This window comes from Chlamydotis macqueenii, chromosome 3 (assembly GCF_036417535.1).
Source record: "Chlamydotis macqueenii isolate bChlMac1 chromosome 3, bChlMac1.mat, whole genome shotgun sequence".
Lineage (NCBI taxonomy): Eukaryota > Metazoa > Chordata > Aves > Otidiformes > Otididae > Chlamydotis > Chlamydotis macqueenii.
Genome location: NC_141558.1, coordinates 95,131,514 through 95,152,331, shown reverse-complemented (window position 1 = coordinate 95,152,331; position 20,818 = coordinate 95,131,514). Strand labels below are relative to the sequence as shown.

General features: G+C 36.9%; 1 protein-coding gene across 1 annotated transcript in view; it reads left to right on the top strand.

The window, feature by feature from the left end:
* The window catches only part of RYR2 (ryanodine receptor 2), a 430,134-nt gene that overhangs the window by 157,901 nt on the left and 251,415 nt on the right, over window positions 1-20,818 (top strand). The window contains exons 6-9 of the mRNA XM_086745890.1: window positions 2,575-2,649; window positions 3,387-3,465; window positions 4,599-4,711; window positions 18,063-18,162. Coding sequence (XP_086602016.1) covers window positions 2,575-2,649; window positions 3,387-3,465; window positions 4,599-4,711; window positions 18,063-18,162 — 367 coding nt within the window. The remainder of the gene's footprint in view (window positions 1-2,574; window positions 2,650-3,386; window positions 3,466-4,598; window positions 4,712-18,062; window positions 18,163-20,818) is intronic.

Here is a 20,818-nt window from a genome sequence, read left to right as displayed (position 1 = left end):
CTAACACATGCATTGAACTTTACAGCCATTTATGTATTTTTGAATGCTAATTTCTTCTGCTCTAGCTGTTGTCGTATTCTAAATTGCCTTTGTTTTGACAATGACTTCAGGGTAATGAGATGACTCCAAATTAATCTTTTATTCTAGCTGCCTGAGATGGGCAGTTTACATGAAGTTTTCACAAGTAATGTGAATTTGCCCTGTATGCATTCAATCTCAACTTATTGGCTGTAGTGTCAAGTTCTGAAGGTTTTTTAAGTCTTATTCTAAATCTCAAATTCTTGGAGGATAAAATGAGAAGAGTTTTTGCGTTCATATAACTGATACTCCTGAGTGGCATAGCTTGTCGAACTTCAATGGATAAGTTTTTCCTTGAACACAAATGTATTTTTCTTCAGCCCAGTTTTATTCAGGGAACGTATTGTCCAACTTAGAAATGACTCTGAAAATTGGAAATTAAAAATATAAAGCAAATAAGAATAATGATGAATAATGTGTTTGTTATAAACTTTCTTGCATTACTATGCAATTCATATATTTGTGCAAAAATCTGTGGGCATTACAGATTGAGTTAGTCAGGATTGTGGCTTCCGATAAGTCTTACTTGCAGTGTCTACGGAAATATTATTATTTGAATATTACTAGAAACTTGGTAAAACTTTGGTGACACACCTCATCTTGGTTCCATCTTTGCCACAAAATCCAATTGTTAACTTAAAAATTTTTTTTTTTTTAATTTTTATTTTTCTGTTCTCTGCAACATTTTAGGTAGGGAAGGATTATTTTGAAAATCAGAGACTCTTTTGGTAAATGATTGTGACCCAACAGCTACTTACTATGCAGTTTCTGGCATAAAGAGAAATGCTGAGTATTTAGTTATGAAATGAGCCTTTAAAGTAGGAAATTAACTTATAGGTATGTACGTATCCTGGAAGACAGGCTCCAAAATGGAAGGCAGTTTCATAGTACCAACTTTCTCTTCCAGTTTCTGCTGTAATTTTCTGTGTTTCATCTTTTCATTATGTGGATGACTTGATTCTAATTACCTTTCAGAAACCTTTAAATGGAAAATGCTTGACATGTGTTTTTGCAACTCTTTATTTTCTATCTAAGAAACAGAAACAGCAAACTTGCTTGCATTTTTTTAATGGGCAAAATAATTTTAGTTAAAAAGAATTACTTTAATCCTCTTTGGAAAAGTTATCTAAAAGTCAAAATATACCTTGTGTCCATTAAGATGCTCTCTTCTCAATAAAGATAAAAGCCAGAAATTCCTGGCAGTTTCCTAAAAGTGCTAACATTATTATTATTTTTTTTAAAGTGTTTACTTTTTCAGCACCTGTTCCTAATTTTCTTTTTCTTGACCAAGTAACTCAAAGATAGACAAATATCATGCTAATAGATAAAAGATAATGAAAGACAAAGACAAACGGTAAAAGAGGAGGGGAAATAATTGTATGTTGCCACCATAGCCAGTTCAGTTAAATTGATCTTCAGCACTGAAATGAAGCTGCCAGAGAGATAACATAGTATGATTGTTTCCGATTTATTTTGTAATGCATCAGTCAAACAGAAATTCAGGCTACTGTGACAAAAGATAAGATGTAAATGCTGAATATAAGAAATTAATTTAGGAGCACTGTATGAAACAATAATGCTACTTACGGAGTTGTCACATTTATAGACTCAAAAATATGGATTTGTCAATATTGCTTGAAGCGTGTGTTGTGTATCATATTACGTGAGATGGTCTGTCAGAACACTATGATCTTATGCTCTTGACAGTGTCTTGTCTGACAGTGTCTGCTCCTGACCAATGTCAGTCAGCTGCATTAAGGAATTCATAAATCTTCAGCAGAAGTTGAAAGGTCATGCTTTCTGACTTTTCATTACCTGGCCTAGCAGATAAATAATTCTGTCTGATAGTGTTTATACACTGTGGGGCAAGCAGTTTGGAGGTTGATGATTTTCAATGTAGTTGATATATCATTAATACTTTCTGGCAAAACAGGGACAATATTCCAGAAGCTCCACCCCCCCCCCCCCCCCATACCTTCTGTATAGAAAAGTGTATCATTTGGAGGGAAAATGGGGGAATATGGAGAGATTTAACAATACATAATGCTGTAGATGGTAGTGTGACATGCATCAAAGCTACTCTTCTTTAGAGGTCACCTGCTTTCAGCCCAAGAAAGAAGGATTCAAGCTTCTAGAATATATTTTATTCCAAATAGGGGATGGTACAAAGCACACCGTTTTCCCTCATCAGTGAACTGAGCACTTCTAATAGGAAAAAGTCAGTAGCTTCTAGATTTGCCTGCCCAAATTCTACCTTAGATCTGCCCCAAGGGCTTAAATGTCAATATAATAAGAGGCAATCAAAACTGAGGAGAACGCATTTGTAAAACTATCTCCTTGAACTAATCCCTGGAGAGCATTTTATCAAGAAATAGACTTCTCTGTCACAGGGCAAATACAGATTGTCCAGAAATTGATGAGGATTTCTCTTTTTCTTTCTCAAAAGGCCCAGTTTTATTATAACATACCACTATAACGCTTCTCTTTATCTTTCAGTCCGCACAAGGTGGTGGTCATCGAACACTACTCTATGGGCATGCAATCCTACTGCGCCATTCCTACAGCGGTATGGTATGTAACAGGAGTTCAGAGCAGCAATAATTTTTTTTTGTATGAAAGTTATGTTGGAAAGTGCCCAGACTATTGCTATTTATTGATATCTGGAGAATTATTCACATCAATGAGGCATTTTACCTGTGGTTAATGGAAACCTTTTTGAAGGATAGGTGCTTGGAAATATTAAACCAAGTTGGTCGTACCTGGGTAAATACTAAAAGTAAGCCTGGCTCCATCGTAATCAGTTCTCTGTTTGGCAGTCTATTTTAAGTTGATTTCTCATTTCTTTTCCCTGGAATATTGCATATTGCATAAGCTACGACTGAACACACAGCTGGCATCTGGCTGGTGATCTGAACATACGTTGTAGACCAAGTGGAAAAGAAAATTCCTTCTTGCACATATTTTGGACAGTAGCCTTACTCTTCAATTCCCTGATGAATTTTACGGGTTCCAAACTCTTTAACTACAAGTGAGACTTTATGAGGCTGAACTTTGATGCAAGCAGCTCCTTTATTTCCATCCCCATCTTGGTGGAAAGATAACCTGGATAGAAAGAGGTTATTTTAGAACATACATCTTTGTCACCAGGAGTGCCATTCAGTTCATCAGGCATATATGTTCTTGATAGGACCTAGTGGAGGTAATTTAAGAATAGTTAATCTTTCATTAGTAGGTTGATGGCTTTTTATATTTCAGTGGATCATCAGAGGTGAGCAGAACTATTAATGCATGCTTTTTTCTTTTGACAGTATTTATGCTGCCTCTCTACATCTCGATCTTCAATGGATAAGCTGGCATTTGATGTAGGATTGCAAGAGGACACAACAGGTAAACACTAGTTTTAAAGACTGTGTAATGAAGACTACTTTCATTCTAAAAGTCAGAATAGAGATTTATAAATACAGATAAGTTGTGGAAAAATTAAGACTATTTTAAGGACTAAAACTCCAAAACTTAATATTTCTCTATTTTATACATTCAGTATCTTTTATTTACATTGTCCAATAGATTATGTAATTTCTTTTCTATGAGGTATAAACATGTCTATTAATATTTAAATATCAATTTATATTATTGAATATAATTAAAGGAATATTCCCAAGTTATTAATCTTGTAGAAGACTTCTGCTGAATTTTTTTAAAATTTGTATTATTTTAAATAAAGATTGTATTAAGGTTTTAGAACTGCTGGTGCTTGGATTTATTTGTATTTTTAAGACTGACATAGCTTCTTACGAAGCCATCAGTTTGGTGTAGTTCTTTAATTAGAAATAATAAATTTGCTTATTTTTTAAAGCCTTTTTCTAGCTAGTAGTAATAACAGTAATAATAGCAACAATGTAACAGTTTCAGTGATTTTTTTTTCTGAAAAAGCATGCTTTTGTTTCAAGAAGTATATCTGAAAACAAGGTTTATCATGGGAATGAAATTTGTGACTTTAATACTTACAAATATTCTGGAGAATTAGAGACACTAACAGTCACTAGAAGTGACTTAGTCACATAATTGAATTTGGATTTATGAGATCTTTCAAATATTATTTTTAAAGATATTGTAGATGCTTGTTTTTATTGCCCTTAGTGATGGATTGCTCCGCTTCTTTATCCTAATTCTTGGTGGAATGTCTTTCCCACAACCTGGAATGATGGTGATGGGGAAACTTTAGCAAAAGCAGCCTGGACCAGGTTACCTAGAGAACACAGAGTGACCTCATTACTGAACTCTGGAACCACTGTTCCAGAGGTCTCACTGTCTTCTGCATGTGTGTGTTATTTCCAGCTGAGTTTCTGACAAGGTGGTGTGGAAACAATATTAGTTACTGAAAACAGTTGGACACTTGGTTTACTCAGCTGAAAACTGGGTCAGATCTTTAAGACTCAGATAAATGTGAAAGTAATGGCAATTATGTTGGACATTTTGTTTCTAATTTCTTTCACTACTATTACTCAATAATGATATAGGTGAGGCATGCTGGTGGACAATCCATCCTGCTTCCAAACAACGATCAGAAGGAGAAAAAGTGCGTGTTGGGGATGACCTTATTTTAGTCAGTGTGTCCTCAGAAAGATATTTGGTAAGTTCTGTAAGAATATCTGCACAGTGCTTCCTCTACAGAAAAACTAGCTAATAAAAGTGTTATAATAAAGTCTGGTTTACATTTCCACCTCCACAAAAGTATATCTTACAGTATTTAAGCTGTTTTTTTAATATCATTTTGCAAACCAAGACACTGAAGGGTTGCAATGTGTGACATTGATATATGACTGATCTAATTCCATTCAGTTATGGAATAGAAGCTGAAAAATTTACTACTGAAGAAATAAAAGAAAATATAGAAAAAAGAAATCTGTCCAAAGTGCATAGTTGGGGTTTCTATAGTCCCTATGAGTGTACAGAGGTTAACAGCACTATCATTTATGAACTAAAAATTTATACCAAAATTTTGGAATGTTTACCTTGGGAACATAGCATTTTATGGGCTTTAAAAGGTCCATAGGATTATGTACAGTGTAATATGTACAGTGACTGATATGTCATAGTTAAATATCATTGAAACACTTAATAATTATACATAATTAAAATGTTTTAAAACCTTCTATGGTAACTGCTTTTCATCAATGGTATTATCTTCCTCATCAAAGTATCTCCCATTTGTTCTGTAATGAAACTCTCGAACACTTTAAGATCAATTTCTTTTTGTATTCTTGGCATTGCAAGCACCTGAGCTATTCTAACTGGAAAGAAAAAGATGAAAATAAGAAAAAAATCTATCTACTGGAAGCTTCTGTAAAAATCAATCACAGTGATCCAGCAAATGTAGCTGCAACTAATAAAAGGGCCTTTAAAGAGGAAGTGGTTTTAGCTTTGTCAAGAAGACTGCCTCAGATCTTCCTATAACATTAAATTTTATGCTATATTCTTAATTTATGTTTAATGCCATGAAATATTATTTTTTAAATTCTTTTACAGTATTTAGAGGAAAATAGTGAAGAGTTTAAGGTGTAAAAATAATGGGGATTTTTTGGATAAAATTGAACGTGTTCTGCCTTCTTTTGGAAACACATAGAAAACGAGAATATAGTTATTAGAATATAGTTGTAGCTTGTAATTAGAAGCTCAGTAACTCATTTAATGAGTTATTTTTTGTAAGTAGATATTCTGACAACTTTTTGGTCATGTTTACATTTGAAAATAATTTTTAATAAATACTTTTATGAAAGTTGTAATTAGACTAACTGGAAAAGCAAATTATTGTGGACAAAGTTAAATGAGAAGTCTTAATTCATGAAAAGGTAAATAACCCCCATTTAATTTCTTTGAAATTCATTGAATGGTTCATTTTGGTTGCTGAAGTTGAATTTTGTTCCACATTGTGTCTCTGTGTAGGTATATGCCTGTATTCATACTTTCTGCCCTCTAATTAGTAAATCAGCTTAGCCTTTTATATTATTTAGAGTTTGTGCCTCAACTGTTAATTCTCAAGGCGTTCATATGTACTTCTATATAGCAAGAGTCATGATGCTGACTGCAAAGACTTATTTTCCTCAACACTTGGTGTTAATGCGTATACCACATTTTCCATGCAAAATATCAATAGACTAAAAATAAATTGTATTTTCAGTGTGGAGAGAAAGAATGCAAATCTAAGTTCTTGATATTTTAATCCCTGTATTATAGTCTTAAAATAGTTTAGAGCTAGATTTTGATGAGCAGTTATTAAACCTCTTTCAGTTATTCAGCTGTGGTTTGATAGTAAGAAGGAACAAGGACTCAGCAAACTAATTTTGCTCTTACGTGCACTCACTCCCACATTTTTATGAACAGATGTGTTTCCATACTAAATTAAGAGCTAGTGAACTACATAGCTTCACAATCATAAAAATATTTGTGGTTTTGCTACCCACTCAGTAGTAATATTAATGTTGTAAATAAAGCAATGATACTTTAATGAAAATTCAAACAGCTGATAAAGACTGAATTAGCTGGTTACCAACGAGTGAATATCTTCTGTTAAAGCTGTCTATCCATCTTAAACTGTTAGTCTTAATCCATTAGGCTGTCTACAAAATAACTTCCAAGGATGTACCGTAGATTAACAGTTTGCAATTCTAATAATTGCAAACTAAGACTGACTCAGTGGCATATCATGATTTCTCCCAAAGTCCACCCCAACTTTGTAACCTTTTCATTTTTTTTTTTTTCTAGCTACATCAGATGCTTCTCCAGTGCTATTTTCCTAAAAAAACTTACTTCACCAATATTACCCAAAAGTCAATAACTTAGTGTTTTGGATATGTAGTTTGGAAAAATTTAACCCATTCCCACAGAGTTACACTTAACCTATGCCCAAATTGTAAAGACAATTGATTCCCCCTGACACAAAACCTATACACCAAGTTTTATTGTCTACAATATCCAGTTGAAATGCAATCATAACATATGAAAACAAAACAATAGATTTCTGTAAAAAAAGCACAGTATTTTTATCTCGAGTGCAGTGTCATGTTATAGCCCCTATTTTCTACAACACTTAAAGCAATGTAGTAACTGATACCTTTTACAATAGTTAGGACTGTGGAGAAACTAAGTTATTTCTATGAATTGGCTTGGACGGTTTTTCCAAGGGTGAGGAGTTCCTCAGACAGGTGCTTTGACAGAGAATAATGTTCAGCAGAATGCTGAGGGTTAAGTTTATGTACGTTGTGTACTTATGGTTAAAACCTTAGGAAAAGGTAAGTTTTCTATCAAATGTTCTATGTCAATATGCTGTTAGGAGTAGGGTTGGAATGTCACCTTTTTATATTGCAATATTGATCTATGTTTTCAAGCAATTTCCTGATTATCTCCAAATTAAGACAAGCAGGTTAACAATCCTGGGGCAAAGATGTGCACGTAAAAATAACAGATGAATAGGGTTCATTCACAGGGGATGGCTTTTTCAAAATGTAGTGAGAACTTAGTTTAATTTGTGGAGTACAAGGGGAGAGTAGAACTATGTTGGCTTCATAAGTTGTCTCAGTGCAGCTTAATTTATTTTTTTTTGTCATTGACTTGGTAATTTTATGATCTCAATGGAGTCAGTAGATTAGTATTCAGACCTAACTATTAACTATTAAGAAAATGGCAGGACCTGTCCTATAGTTCTCCTTTGCCGCTTTCCATCAAAAAAAAAAAAGATTTTGGGACAATCTACTTTATTTTTTTTCCCTGAAGAGTTATATTTTTAATTGCAGTGAGCAGGTGCTAAACTGATAGGGAGATTAGTGTTAAAATAGTAAGCTAAAGGTCCAGAGGCATGGTGGATTTTGTTTGTTTATTGACTCACAGCAATGTCTCTGGGTGAGTCATTCAGTTGCCCTGACTCTCATTATCCCTACCCATGCAATGGGATTTTGAGTGCCTTTTTTTTTTTTTTTTTTTTTTTTTTTTTTTTTCCCCTTGTGCAGAATTTCTGAGGAGAAGCACTTACATAAGTGCTTGCAGCATTATGTAACGTGTGAGTTGTGCTATTGCCAGATCCTTCAGCGGGGAAACTTGGCTCTGCTGAACCATGTTAGCAAAGAGCAAAAAGATGTTCTGCTATAAATATTGCCACCATTGAAGTTTAAGCCAGAGTTTTGCTGTTTCCTTTCTTGAGGCAGTGCAGCCTGGTGAACAGATGTAGTATTTCCAGCATGTTTCCCCATCTTGTACATAATAGTATGTACACCTGCACTGAAGTTTGCCCATGCCAATTGTTAATTATGTACCACAGTTCCTTAAAAATTGCCAGTTTTCAATACTTTAGAATTAAATTAATTGTAATTTCTTTCAAATTCATTAAACTTCTGGATATCTTAGTCTTCTAAGCATAATTCAAGAAAAAATTATTTTGACATGAAGCTGAAATATAAAATGCATAAATGAAGATAAAAATGAAAATTAGTGTCACTGAGGCCAGTGTTATTTAGACTAAGTCAAGAAAGCAGAAAAATACCCCACAGCTTTGAATCTGTAGTGCAGAGATTTCGGTATAATGCAACAATTTCTGCACTGTGATATAGACATAGTTGCTGTCGTGACTGTAACGGTGAACTGCAGCTGCATTATGCAAATCTGTGAACAAGCCTTGAGATTTATCTTTTTGACTTAAATGATCTTTTATTTTTTTTTTTTTTTAATATTAGAACCTAATATGAAACTAATTGGAAACTTTCCTTTGAAGTGTAAGCTTTTCCTTGAAGAATTTTATCATGGTTAACTGATGACAGAGTTCCCTTTCAAAAACAGTACTGTCAAAATCAGATCAAATTATTTGAAAAGTGGGCTGATATATGTCTTTTGGCCTGAATAGGAAGACAGGTTCCTGAGTATTGGAAAGGCACTCCCTCTGCGTCTTCTTGCATCAAATACATTGTTTATTTTCAGCTCTTGCTTTTAATTGTCTTATTTATTATCAAATACTTGGGACAGCTTCTAAATACTTGTAGCATTTGTTGGTGCAATAGTTCCAGGGAGCACAGCAGTGTGTGATTTTTTTTTTTTTTAAATCTTTTTTTTTTCCCCTTAAATTAAAAAAAAAAAATTCTACCTGCTTTCATTTTTTTTTTTTTTTTCCTAAGAGTATGAAATTCAGTAACTGGACTTTGCTTTCTTCTGTGTAAGTTCAGAATTCCATCAGTTATTTTCTTGTTGAAAAATGGTAAAAAAATGTTTGTCTTAAAATAATTTGACTCTGCGTAAACAACCTGAAATTACTGGAACAAGGTAGTGTTGAGCTGCTCTGTTACACTGATCATAATGCAGTTGCCCCGGATTCTTTATACAATTTGAAATGTTATTGTGGAGGCTGGTAGATCTTCCCGATAATTAAGGTTGTCAAACTGCTCTGCCTTATAAAATCCCCCTTCCAAATGTGTATAATGAAGTGTTTTATTAGAAATTATTAGCAGCATCTACTTCTGGTTTGTTTGTTGGTTTTTTTATTGGTCTGAGATTTTTTTTTTTTAGTTCATCTAGAAGAGGTCAGATGTCACTGAGCTTAAAGACAGGAAAGAAAAAAACAATTTCTCATCATTAGGAAAAGTCATCTAATTTTCTTGAAAATGTTGAACATCCCATGCTTTATAACAAACATAGGGAATTAGAAGGGGTATTCTTGACATCACAGGTGTACTTTTCACTAACTTTAAAAAAAAAAAAGGTAACAAGCCGCTCCTTGCTTAAACTTAGAAAAGAAACATTCTCCTGAAATAATGCAGCTTGGTCATGCCCAGGGAAGATTTTTAACATTTCTCTTTCAGTAGCTAAAAGTCTTATGACTTTGTCTGTATTGCAGAAGCTAGACCCTCTCACACATCCTGCACATTAATGAACTGTTTAAACCCTCTACAGCGAATAATTAAATAAATCCCAACCCTGGTGGAACCAGTTCTTCATTGTAATGGGTGGCTCAAGGCGGGGGTGAAGTCAGGCACTGTATTGACAGCTGAGAACTTGGTGTTTTATGAGCTGTCCGTGATCTGCTGTCATTTAAGATACGTGGAGGAGGAAGCTATGAGTAAGTAGAAGGAACAAAAGGCAGGTGATGTAGCAGGGACAGGAGCCTGGGACTGAAGTGGGAAGGAGAGAAACTGAGTGGGAGTTGATGACTGGCTGAAAAGATTGGCAGCTGAAGGCAGGCAGTAAGGGACTAAAAAAATCATCTGGGACAAGAATCATAGAATGGTTAGGGTTGGAAGGGACCTTTAAAGGTCATCTAGTCCAACCCCCCTGCAAGAAGCAGAGACATCTCCAACTAGATCAGGTTGCTCAGAGTTTCATCCAAGAAGTGTGTGACAAGAGAGGAGTGGGTACCTGCTGGTTAAATTTGTGTTAGAAGTTTGGGGCAGAAAACCTGTGCCATTTTGGCAGAGAGAATTGAAAGAAGAACCAGTGGGACTAGGGATGAAGGACGACAAGAGAGTTGTGTAGAGGAGTGGACTGGCTGGGGAGAACCGAACCGCTGGACAAAGAACCAGAGAGGGGAAAGTCTGGGGCCAAGAAATGAGAAAAGAATTGAGGGACAGGGGTTGTGGTGAGTCTGGAAAGGAGTCTAATGCTGACTGACATTGGAAGGAAAAGGCTGAGCAAGAAGAGAGCCAAAAGGCCATGCTGAGACTGTAGGTGTGAGGAGAACCTTTTGAAGCAGAAGGAGATAAGGTAGGCTGTAACTGGATTGGGAAGCTGGATTGGCTAAGTGAGAGATATATATGGGACTAGGATAAAGATCTGGAGAGGAAAAAAGAGTGGGAGAGGCCTGGAGCAGTTAAGCTAGATAACTACTATCAGCAACTATCTAGGAAACCAGTTGTATTAAGGCACAGCAGTCACCTGTGGTATGCTGACAGCCTACTTCTGTCAATGATTTTCTGTTAGTCTAGGTGGCAGATGTCTGAAAAGTGGTTTTAAAGTTTCCTTCTCTACCTGTGGTTTGTGTGAGTGTCAGTGTGATGCCACCTACTATAATTGTGGGGATCATCTTGCCTTTTTTTTTTTAATATAGGAAAAAAATATATATAAATAATACCACTAAAACATTTTCCTTAAATTTTTAAAAACTATAGGCATTAGAAAATGCAAAAGTTATGGCACTAATATATTTTACGAAATCTTTTAAGTATACAGTCATGCTGTCTTTTTCTGGAACACCACCTCAGGCCTGAAAAACAGATGTGTCAGGTTTGAGGCTGTGGGATGAAGCAACTGGGAATTGCAGGTGGAGGATTGGTGGTACGATGCTTAGTTAATTATTTTCCTGGAAAACTAGATTCTGTGCCAGACTGCTGTGGAATTTGCGGAGCAGATCATCCTTTATACTAGGCTTGCTTTCAAGAGGTCACTGACTCTTCATCCCTTACCAAGAATATTCCTTACCTGAGTTGTGGCTCTGAGGTCTGCTCCTCCTGCTAGAGGTTGAGGTCCCAGAGTTGATCAGTGTTTATACTTGCAACTGAGGTGAATGAAAGACGTGCCTTGAACATTAAAACTGCACGCAATGCAGTCTACAGTGGGAATTAAACAGGTCCTTGTCACCTCAACTTTGCATCCTAGATTAATGAAAATGTCTTAGTGTGATCTATGTACGTCTGCTTCCCATTGGAAAATGGGATTTTATGCTACTCTTCTGGGGTTTTGAGAAAAATGAATTCATTAATATTTGTTGTGTTTTGTGAAATGCTGTAATTGATGGTAGCAAGAGAAAACCCTATGAGGAAATTAATAATTCTGTTTTCAAAGCTTTGAAGAATTGACTGTATTGAATAAAGCATGAGGCTGCAGAGTGAAGACTGAGGAGAAATCAAAGCATTGAACAGCTGTTCATGAAGTGAGCGCCTTTATCCTCTATATACAATGAGGCAGCACTTGTGGCAAAAATTGTACAGGATCATGCCATTGAAGACTGTAATACGATGTGTGCACCAGAAGCCATTCTTTTTCTGTAGCCTACTTGGTGTGACATTTCCTAGCTTTTTATACTTGCTTTTGTAAAATTAATATTTTGTTAATGAAAGCTCTTGTCTCTAATTATACTAAATGATAATCATTTGGAAGCAGAGTAGCTGATGTGCTTGAGGCTTTTCTTGGTTATAGTGCAGAAGGAGAGCTGATACAAACAGAGGGAATGCAAACTACCCGCATCTACCCTCTGTGGGATCCTTGTGCTTTCCTGCCATGCATCTGCTGTCAGCTATGTGATAGTGGACTGATTTTCGATGGCTGAGTTGTGATGGTAATTTCTGTGTATCTGTAGATTTTAGCTACTACTCTTCCTTTGCTGATGGCACGTTTATGCTAAGTGGAGGGGCTGGAATTGGTTAGTATAGTGCTGGAAATTTTCTTTTTTTTTAGATTTGCTGACCAGCTGTTTAAACCACTTCAGAGAAATGCAAAAAAACCCAGGATTTTGTAGAGCTTTAAACCTATATGAAATTTCTGGGGCTTTGCCTACTTTGGGTCAAAACGTAAATATTAACTTTTTGTTCTGCAATGTAAGTTTATCCATAACTATTCAAACTTTTTCAAAGTATTCATAGATACTTCAATGAATAAAAATGTATTGCCACTTTTAGATGTAAGCACAAAAAAAATTATATAAAAGCTTTACGACAATGCAGTTATTATTTCGAACTCTTTCCAATATCTCTCTTCCTTGTGACTGAATATTTTCATTTATTTTGACTCAGTGTTACAGAACACTTTTTCACTGACTCAGGTAATAAATTTTACTGGAAATAACACCGGATAAGTAGGAAGATAAGAAGTGATTATCTTTTAGTCCTAGAGGCAGTACATCTAGTTTAACCTTTAATTTTTTGCTGAAGCTTGTTAATTCTTTTTTTTTTTTTGTTGCAAAATGTTTTCCCCTTCCTAAAAAAAAACAAACAGAAAAGGGTGTATAGGGGTTTTTGTTTGCATTTATTTTGGTGATAGTTTTGGTTTTGAGTTTGTTTGGTTTTTCTTTTTTTTGTTTTTTTTTTTTTTTTTTTTTTTTTTTAAGTTACAGATACAGATATGTACTTTTTGGCTTCTTTCCTAAGATAGAAATAGCTCCAGCGTGGACATCTTCCAGTTTTTCTTTGTCTGATCTCAAACTGAGTAAGGATAAGTAGAGGAGTACATGAAGTGCTCCTCCTTACTCTGATGCATGAGTTCTCGCTTGTGTAACTGTCATGGGAATGGTGTCCGTTTAAGACTTGAAACATCTCAGAGATTCTTGGGTCATTGAAGACAGGTACCTAAATGGTTTGAAACTGCTTCTCCATCCTGATCATTGTGGTCCTTTTAAGACAGGGAGAAAGGGGAAATAGCAACGGTTTTAAGAGTCATGTGCAGAAGAGAAATACATTATTGAATTGGATCATGTCTGTAGCCTCCATCTCTTCACCAGCTGGTACAAACTTTTGAAGCAGTGTGATTGATGCTGCTGTGTGCAGTACTTCAGCATTCTGGGAAGTGCTCTGCCTCATAGGCAGTTTTCAAAATGTACCAGAAAATAAGCTTTCTTTTGCTATTCTCTCTGTTTGTAATGGACTGAGATTGAAGGCAGAGACATCATAATGTAAAGTGCAGATAGAAATAGATACTGCTAGATAAGATGTCAGTATTGACACACCATAGCCAAGAGGAAGCCTGAAGCAAAAGTTTTGCTATTTTTATGTTTTTTTTTTCTTTGCACGTATGCATGTTGTGGAGAACAGAAGCTTTAATGCAGACTGACTGTGAAATTTAAAATACATCATCTAGTTATTTAGAGCTATTGTAAATGCAGCTATGCTGCTGCAATCACTGCTGAAGGATTCTTGTGGAAATTACCATCTGATTCCTAAGCTCTCCAGTGAGTCTGAATATGCTGTTGTTCTTGAAGGCCTAGAAACAAGGATGTCACTGTGCTAGTTTTCTGCAGAGCAGGATAATGTTTAAAACATGATGGTAGGTTCAATTGCAAAACCTGCAGTATTCTGAGAGATTTGAGTCTTGGAGTTTATCCTTGAGAAAGCTACCTCTAGACTATAACATTATACTGTATTCATAAAATACTGTAATTTAATTCTGAAAAGTGATAAAAAACCTATGTCAGGTTAAATGCTGGTTTAGGAGATCCTTAATGTATCAGTAGAGAAGACAAATCTGGCTTTTTGTTTAAGCCTCGACACCAGTGTGGAAAAGGTATTATTTGGGTGAAACAGAAGGCTGAAGGACCTGCCTGTAATGGTGAAGACCCATACCAGGATTAGAACAGACAGCGGGATTCCTGAACCCAGTGTATTTCTGCTTTGCAAATGTTGTTACTGCATAGCTGAAAGACATGCTGCACATGTAGTCCTTGTTGATGACGGCAACCTGCTACTTTTGCCAGATACTCTGTTATGCCAGCTAGCAAAGATCTCTGTAGTAGGTACAGAGGCTGTTCAACATCAGTGTGTCGTGTCCACGTCCTGGACATTGTGTTTTGGAATTTCTGTTTAATTTTGATAGTTTTACTGTGCAGATAAGCTTGAAATAAGACAAGCAGCAGGCTGCTTTAAAAGAACATTGTGATTGGAAAGTATAGCACTGAAAAGTTAGGCAACACCAGGATTAAGACTGGAATCTCTAATTTGTTGTTTTTTGTTTTTTTTTTTCTATGCATCTGAGATAATTGAATCCTTGAATATCCATTCACAGGCTACCTCCTCTACATGGTCAAACCTTCATTTTATTGTTTGCTGTAGATGATGTCCAGGGGACGAACACCATAGCGTATGGAATTGTAGTTGTCAAGACCCTTGCTTTCAATCGTAAATTGAAGGATGCAGCAAGCAATCTAAGGAAGTGAAGGAAAGAAGAGAATTGCAGAGATACACTCTCTGTTTCTCTGCTTTAGTGGTCATGTGTTGTATTAGGTTATTTAAACAATATTTTTTAAAGATATAATTCTCTGGTGACTCAACTTGAGACCTCTGGCTTATAATCAGAGCTGCAACTGGATGCAAATGAATGGATAAAAATAGCAGGTGGTGTGAAGAGAGATATCAGCAATATATTTTTGTTCAGTGTCCTATCTATAAAATGGACCACTAATGTGAAAATAAGTCTATTAACATGTATAAAGTACACAGTTTCAAGAAGTGCTCTGATGTTGGCAGATCTAAATGACAGAGTTGTTATCTTCTTCCTCTTGTGCCCGTCTTGAATGATGCATTTTCCACAAAAAGTAGTATTCCTGCTTTGGTGTGCTGCTTGAACTGCTCATTGTCCCTAACCGGAATCTGTGTAGAGATCTCAGAAAAAAAGTAGCAATAAAATTAAGTCCAAGAAGGCAGGAATGGGACTGGAGGTGTGCTGGGTAATTGTAATCTCTCAACCTGGTCTGCCATTGACTGAGCTATGTAATTGCAGTAAGGGGAAAGTAAGAGGTGAAGTGGAGGTTTGTTCACTGAACATCCTCCGTTACATGTGCTGAATGACACTGACAGTGTGGAAAAAATGGCTTTTATGAAGTCTCTTACTTTGTCACTAGCTGTTATGGGAGCTATCTAAATGAGCTGATGTGCTATTTCTTGTACTGCTGCACAGCTAGATGGTGCGCAGGCAGGAAGACAGAAGGACTCTGAACATGTCATTGTGAATTACCTCCTTCTGACCTCCACTGCCTCTTTTATCCTCTGTAGTATGGTTAATAATTTTACCTAAAAGTTGCTAATATTGGGCACAATATACGGAAGCAGAGACCAATACTACTATGTAAACACAGTTACTGTCCAGTATTTTAAAATAGAGTTTTGATAAAAGTGTCTAAATATTATTGCACTTGAAAAGCTATTACCTGGTAGGATAAATAGCTGCTTATCTATAGAACGCTTGGTTCTATAACCTTATAATTCTATAATGTTACGTTGTTTGGCACTGAATGGTATATCAATGGAACTGACTGACTGGTGTGGAACAAAAGCTTGTGCATGGATATGATACACAGTATGCCTTGAGATTAGAATTTCTGAGAGAATAATGCCAGTGAATTAGTTGGAAGACACATGTGCATGTACACACACACACACACACACACACACACACACACACACACACACACACACACACACACACACAAAGAATTCTGAGAAAAGAAAGCATCTGTGACACTCACCAGAAAGACCTGCCACTTTGGCAGAAGATAGGAAATAACTCAGTAAAAGAGCAGCACTCATTGAATTCTTAGGCAGGAAGTGAGCCGTTCAGGAAAAGATACTTTCAGACTTGCTTGGATCACAGAAACTTTATGCAAGAATATATTTTGGGAACTCCCTTACATGCCTTACTAAGGTGATTACTGGTTTTGTTTGTGTCGTAGTTCAGCCCTGATTGGGACCAGACTACACAGTCTTCTCTCTCTTTCCCCCCACCCTCCAAGAGAATAGGGGGAGATAATATAAGAGAAACGGCTCGAGGTTTGAGATAAGGACAGGGAGAAATCTTTAAAGTTACCGTTACGGGCAAAACAGACTCGACTTGGGGAAAACTATTCAATTATTACTACAAAGAGCAGGATAATGAGACAGGGAACAAGATAAGCTCCCCTCACCCCTCCCTCTTCCCAGGCTTAACATTATCTCTACTACCTTCCCCACCCTGAGCGGCACAGGGCGGGAAGAGGGAATGGTGGTTGCGGTCAGTTCATCACACGTTGTTTTACGCCACTGCTTCATGGTCAGGGGAAGAACTCCTCACATTCCTCCCCTGCTCCTTCATGGGATCCCTCCCATGGGCGACAGTCCTTCGTGAAACTGCTCTGGCATGTGTCATCTCTTCCACAGGGTGCAGTCCCTCCAGAATGGCTGCCCCACCACAGGCCGTCCATGGGCCACAGCCTCCTTCAGGCATCTACCTGCCCCGACGTGGCGTCCTCCATGGGCTGCAGGTGGATCTCTGCTCCTCCGTGGGCCTTCATGGGGTGCAGGGGGGCAGCTGGCCTCACCATGGTCATCACCACAGGCTGCAGGGGAATCTTGGCCAGGAGCCGCATTACTCCTCCCCCTCCTTCTGAACTGACCTTGGCGTCTGCAGCTGTTCCTCACAACAGGCTGGCAGACGCCTCTCAGGATCTTTTACATCTCATTCACTTCTCATCTCCTCCACTTCTTGCAGCCAGGCCGGGCTGAGTTGGGCCCAGTTGGCTGCCTGGCGAGAGGCCAGAGGGTGAGGCCTGCAAGGCCCATGAGGCTCGTGCCTCCCACTCTCTGCCCCCGCTTAGCTGCTTCACATCTTCTCCCTTTTTTTTTTCCTGTTTTCCCCTTCTTAAATACATTATCACACAGGCGTTATCACAGGTCGTTCTGCTACCAATTGGCTCGGCCTTGGCCAGCAGCGGGTCTGCCCTAGGCCCAGCCGAGTCCACTGAACAAAAGGGAGCAACTTCTAGCAGTTTCCTACAGAAGCAACCACCTTAGGCCCCCCCTCACTAAACAAAACCAGAACAATTTGATCTGATGGCAGTTTTAGGAATCCAGTGGCCCACAACAAGTAACTAAGTGGTAAGTTACACCTGAAATACAGATTAATGTTCCATCCCAGTATTCAAACTTTGTGGAAAGTCCCATTGCATATAGAAGGAAGAACATGAGTGTAAGATCCCCACAGCATTTAATAAGCAGTTCTTCAGAGTGTTTGCTATGATCTAAGACCCCAAATAGTTGACCTTTCTGGACCATTTAGGCATGTCTCTTTGAGGCAAATACGCTGTTATTATTCTAGCTTTATTTCTAATGCCCCTTAAAGAATACCCAGCTCTGATTTTGTGTTTACTCATGCAGTCAGGATGAACAGTTTATGTATGAAAGAAACAAAAACATGTTTGATATTATTATTGTACACTGTAATGAGATTTCTAATTAATCCCAAATAAAAGCCTCTCTCTTTCCTGGTTTTAGCATCTGTCTTATGGCAATGGTAGCTTACATGTTGATGCAGCCTTCCAGCAGACACTCTGGAGTGTAGCACCAATCAGTTCAGGAAGTGAAGCTGCCCAAGGTAAGATTGCCTCAACTTCAGTTATTGAAAGACTGATTGTAACTTAAATATCTGAAAAACCAAATTATTCTGCCAAGTGTGGTTGAAGTCTGGGAGTGGGTTTCTCTTATGTAAACATTCAATCCAATAAATAAACATGTAAATGTTCTGAAAGGGACACTAATGGCTTTTTTACATTTAAAAAAATATTGAACAGCTCATTCAAATTTCATTTTGCTAAAGGTTATGATAATGTTCATAACAGTTTTTTTGGGTTTGTTTTTTTTTTTTTTAAAATGACTTTTGGTTCTAGTTTAAATTACCTCAGATTATTATGACATATGCAGTCATGGTTACATGTTCCTGTTGTGCTAGAGGACTGGAAGCAGCATGTGAAATCCTAGGAGTTAAGACTGGGAATGGTCTTGTGAGGAGCATATGGTTGGGAAGAAAAACAAAAGGAGGGGAAAGACAGAGACAGGATAGAAGAATTTTCAAATTTTGTTTATTTTATTTAGGAATTAGGAAGGGGTTTTTTAATGCAGCTTCTGACATGAAAGGACAAGGATCTCAGAATTTGTGCCATGCTGCTTTCACAGGGAAGAAAAAAGAAAGTTATTTTCAGAAAAGATTATCAGGATGTAAAGACTAATGATTTCTAGTTTCCTGTAGAAGCACTGTTTTGAGTAAATTTTGTAATAGAACCATAAGAAGGTTAAAACTGCAGGCTCTTTTTTTCTTACTCCCTGTGATTTTTGAAAAAAAAGGCAATACACTGAAATTTCACATCAGTTCTTTTTATCTGGCATATTTAAAAACACGATTGTGGAATGCTGTTGCAGCTTTGCTCATTCAGATTTCAGGGACAGTATTGCCAACACCTCCTTTCTACATACTCACTGTGGTTTTAGAGTATGAGAATCATTCTGTGCATTCAGATTATCTGACACGCTTTCTATCACAGTCTGTTATTAAAAAAATGCTAATGCATTGCTTAGCGATGTCCTAAACATTATGGAGAAAACCTCTCTGCTGATGAGAGGAGAAAATGTCCTCGCCAACCTGCTGCCTCTTCCTTTTCATTCTCCTTGTCCTGCCTCTGCTGGCAGCACTGGTGTGGCATTCATGTCAATAATCCCAGTACAGTTTATCATCTGAGACTCAGATTTGTGCTGCACCACATCTCTGGCTGGTGAACCTCACTAGTGAGACCTGTCTGTCTGTTTGGGAGGCAGAAGTCCACAGTGATATAGTGTCATGTTATACCTGCAGGAAATTACATGAAAATGATGTAATGTGATTTTAGCAGCTGTGCATTTCTTTGAGTATTTCTTGTTCTTTCTTGCTATGCCTTTCTCTTTTCACCTTTCTCAAGTATAGACAGTAATTATGTTTAAGCAGTATCTTTTCTAGAGCAGATCAGCTGCATAGTGTCAGAAAGAATTAGAGCAAAGGCCTTATTCTAGCAAACCAACAAATGCTTTTGTAATCAAAGTGGTCTTGTTGTGAAGGGAGAGTGAATTTGGTATGTAGGGTGTAAGACCCTACCCCTGTGCCAGGGGTAAAATTGTAGCCAAACTGGAGAAAACTGCCTTAAAAAGAAGGAAGAGGAAAATAAAGCTAATTTTGTTAGTATCAGCAAAATATGTTTTCATCTTCATAATAAAACATTACTGTCTAGGAATAACTACACTACAATAATCACTCTTAATCAAAACTTCCCATTAAAATAGATTAATAAGTGAAACATTTCAGTTAAATGAAATTACTTGGAAGAGAAAATAATGGATAATTCGTAAAATGAACTAGGATATTGGAGGTAGTTAAAAGAAAATTATTTCTTTTTACATGCATTTCTGCAAAACTGACTTATGCAGAAGTCAGTTTATTGTTTAAGACAAAATAGAGCTTTAGAGTCAGATCAAGTAGTTCTGCTAATTCTGTTTTGTGATGTGGATGGCGGGGGAGGGGGGGCACTTTATGCAGAATTTTGTGTTAACCAGTTCTAGCAAGAAGGGAAGATGACTTTAGGAAACAGACATAAACACTTGTTTAGCTTGTCAGACTGAAAAAATACCATTGAATTGCCCTTACAATGTACTGAGTCTTAGTACTCTTCAATTACTAGATTATAATATTATATTTCTAGGATAACATAAAATTAAATTTATTTTTAATGTCATATCTCTGGTGTAAAGAAGCTGATGAGAAAGCATCTACTTTGTTAATATCTTTACTGGTTAGAATTATGGCCTTATTTTCAGCTTCTGGCTGTGATGTCCTGACACTTCAAATACTGTGATGCTATGTGTAGGCTCTGTGCCTGAGTTTGTGAATACACATACGTGTAGCTGCACGCTGCAGAGCCAAGTGTTTGGCTTTGAAACCTGCATGTGCAGCGGTAGTGTAGACAGTATAGGGGTTTCCCTTTGGAATTCAAATAAATAATGTTTGTAGGTTGAGAATATTAAGTCAAGCAGAGCTTAGAGTGGATCTTTCCCGAAGTTTTTCTCACAGAAGACTTCTAAAAACACCAAAAGGGGTTTTTAAGTTAAATAAATATTTTTTTTTTTGTTAGTACATAAATTGTAATTCCTAACTTAAATCAAACCCCAAAGTGAGTAGGTAAAATGAAAGAGAAGATTCTCCTACTTTATCTGTTGTAATCTGGGAAGGA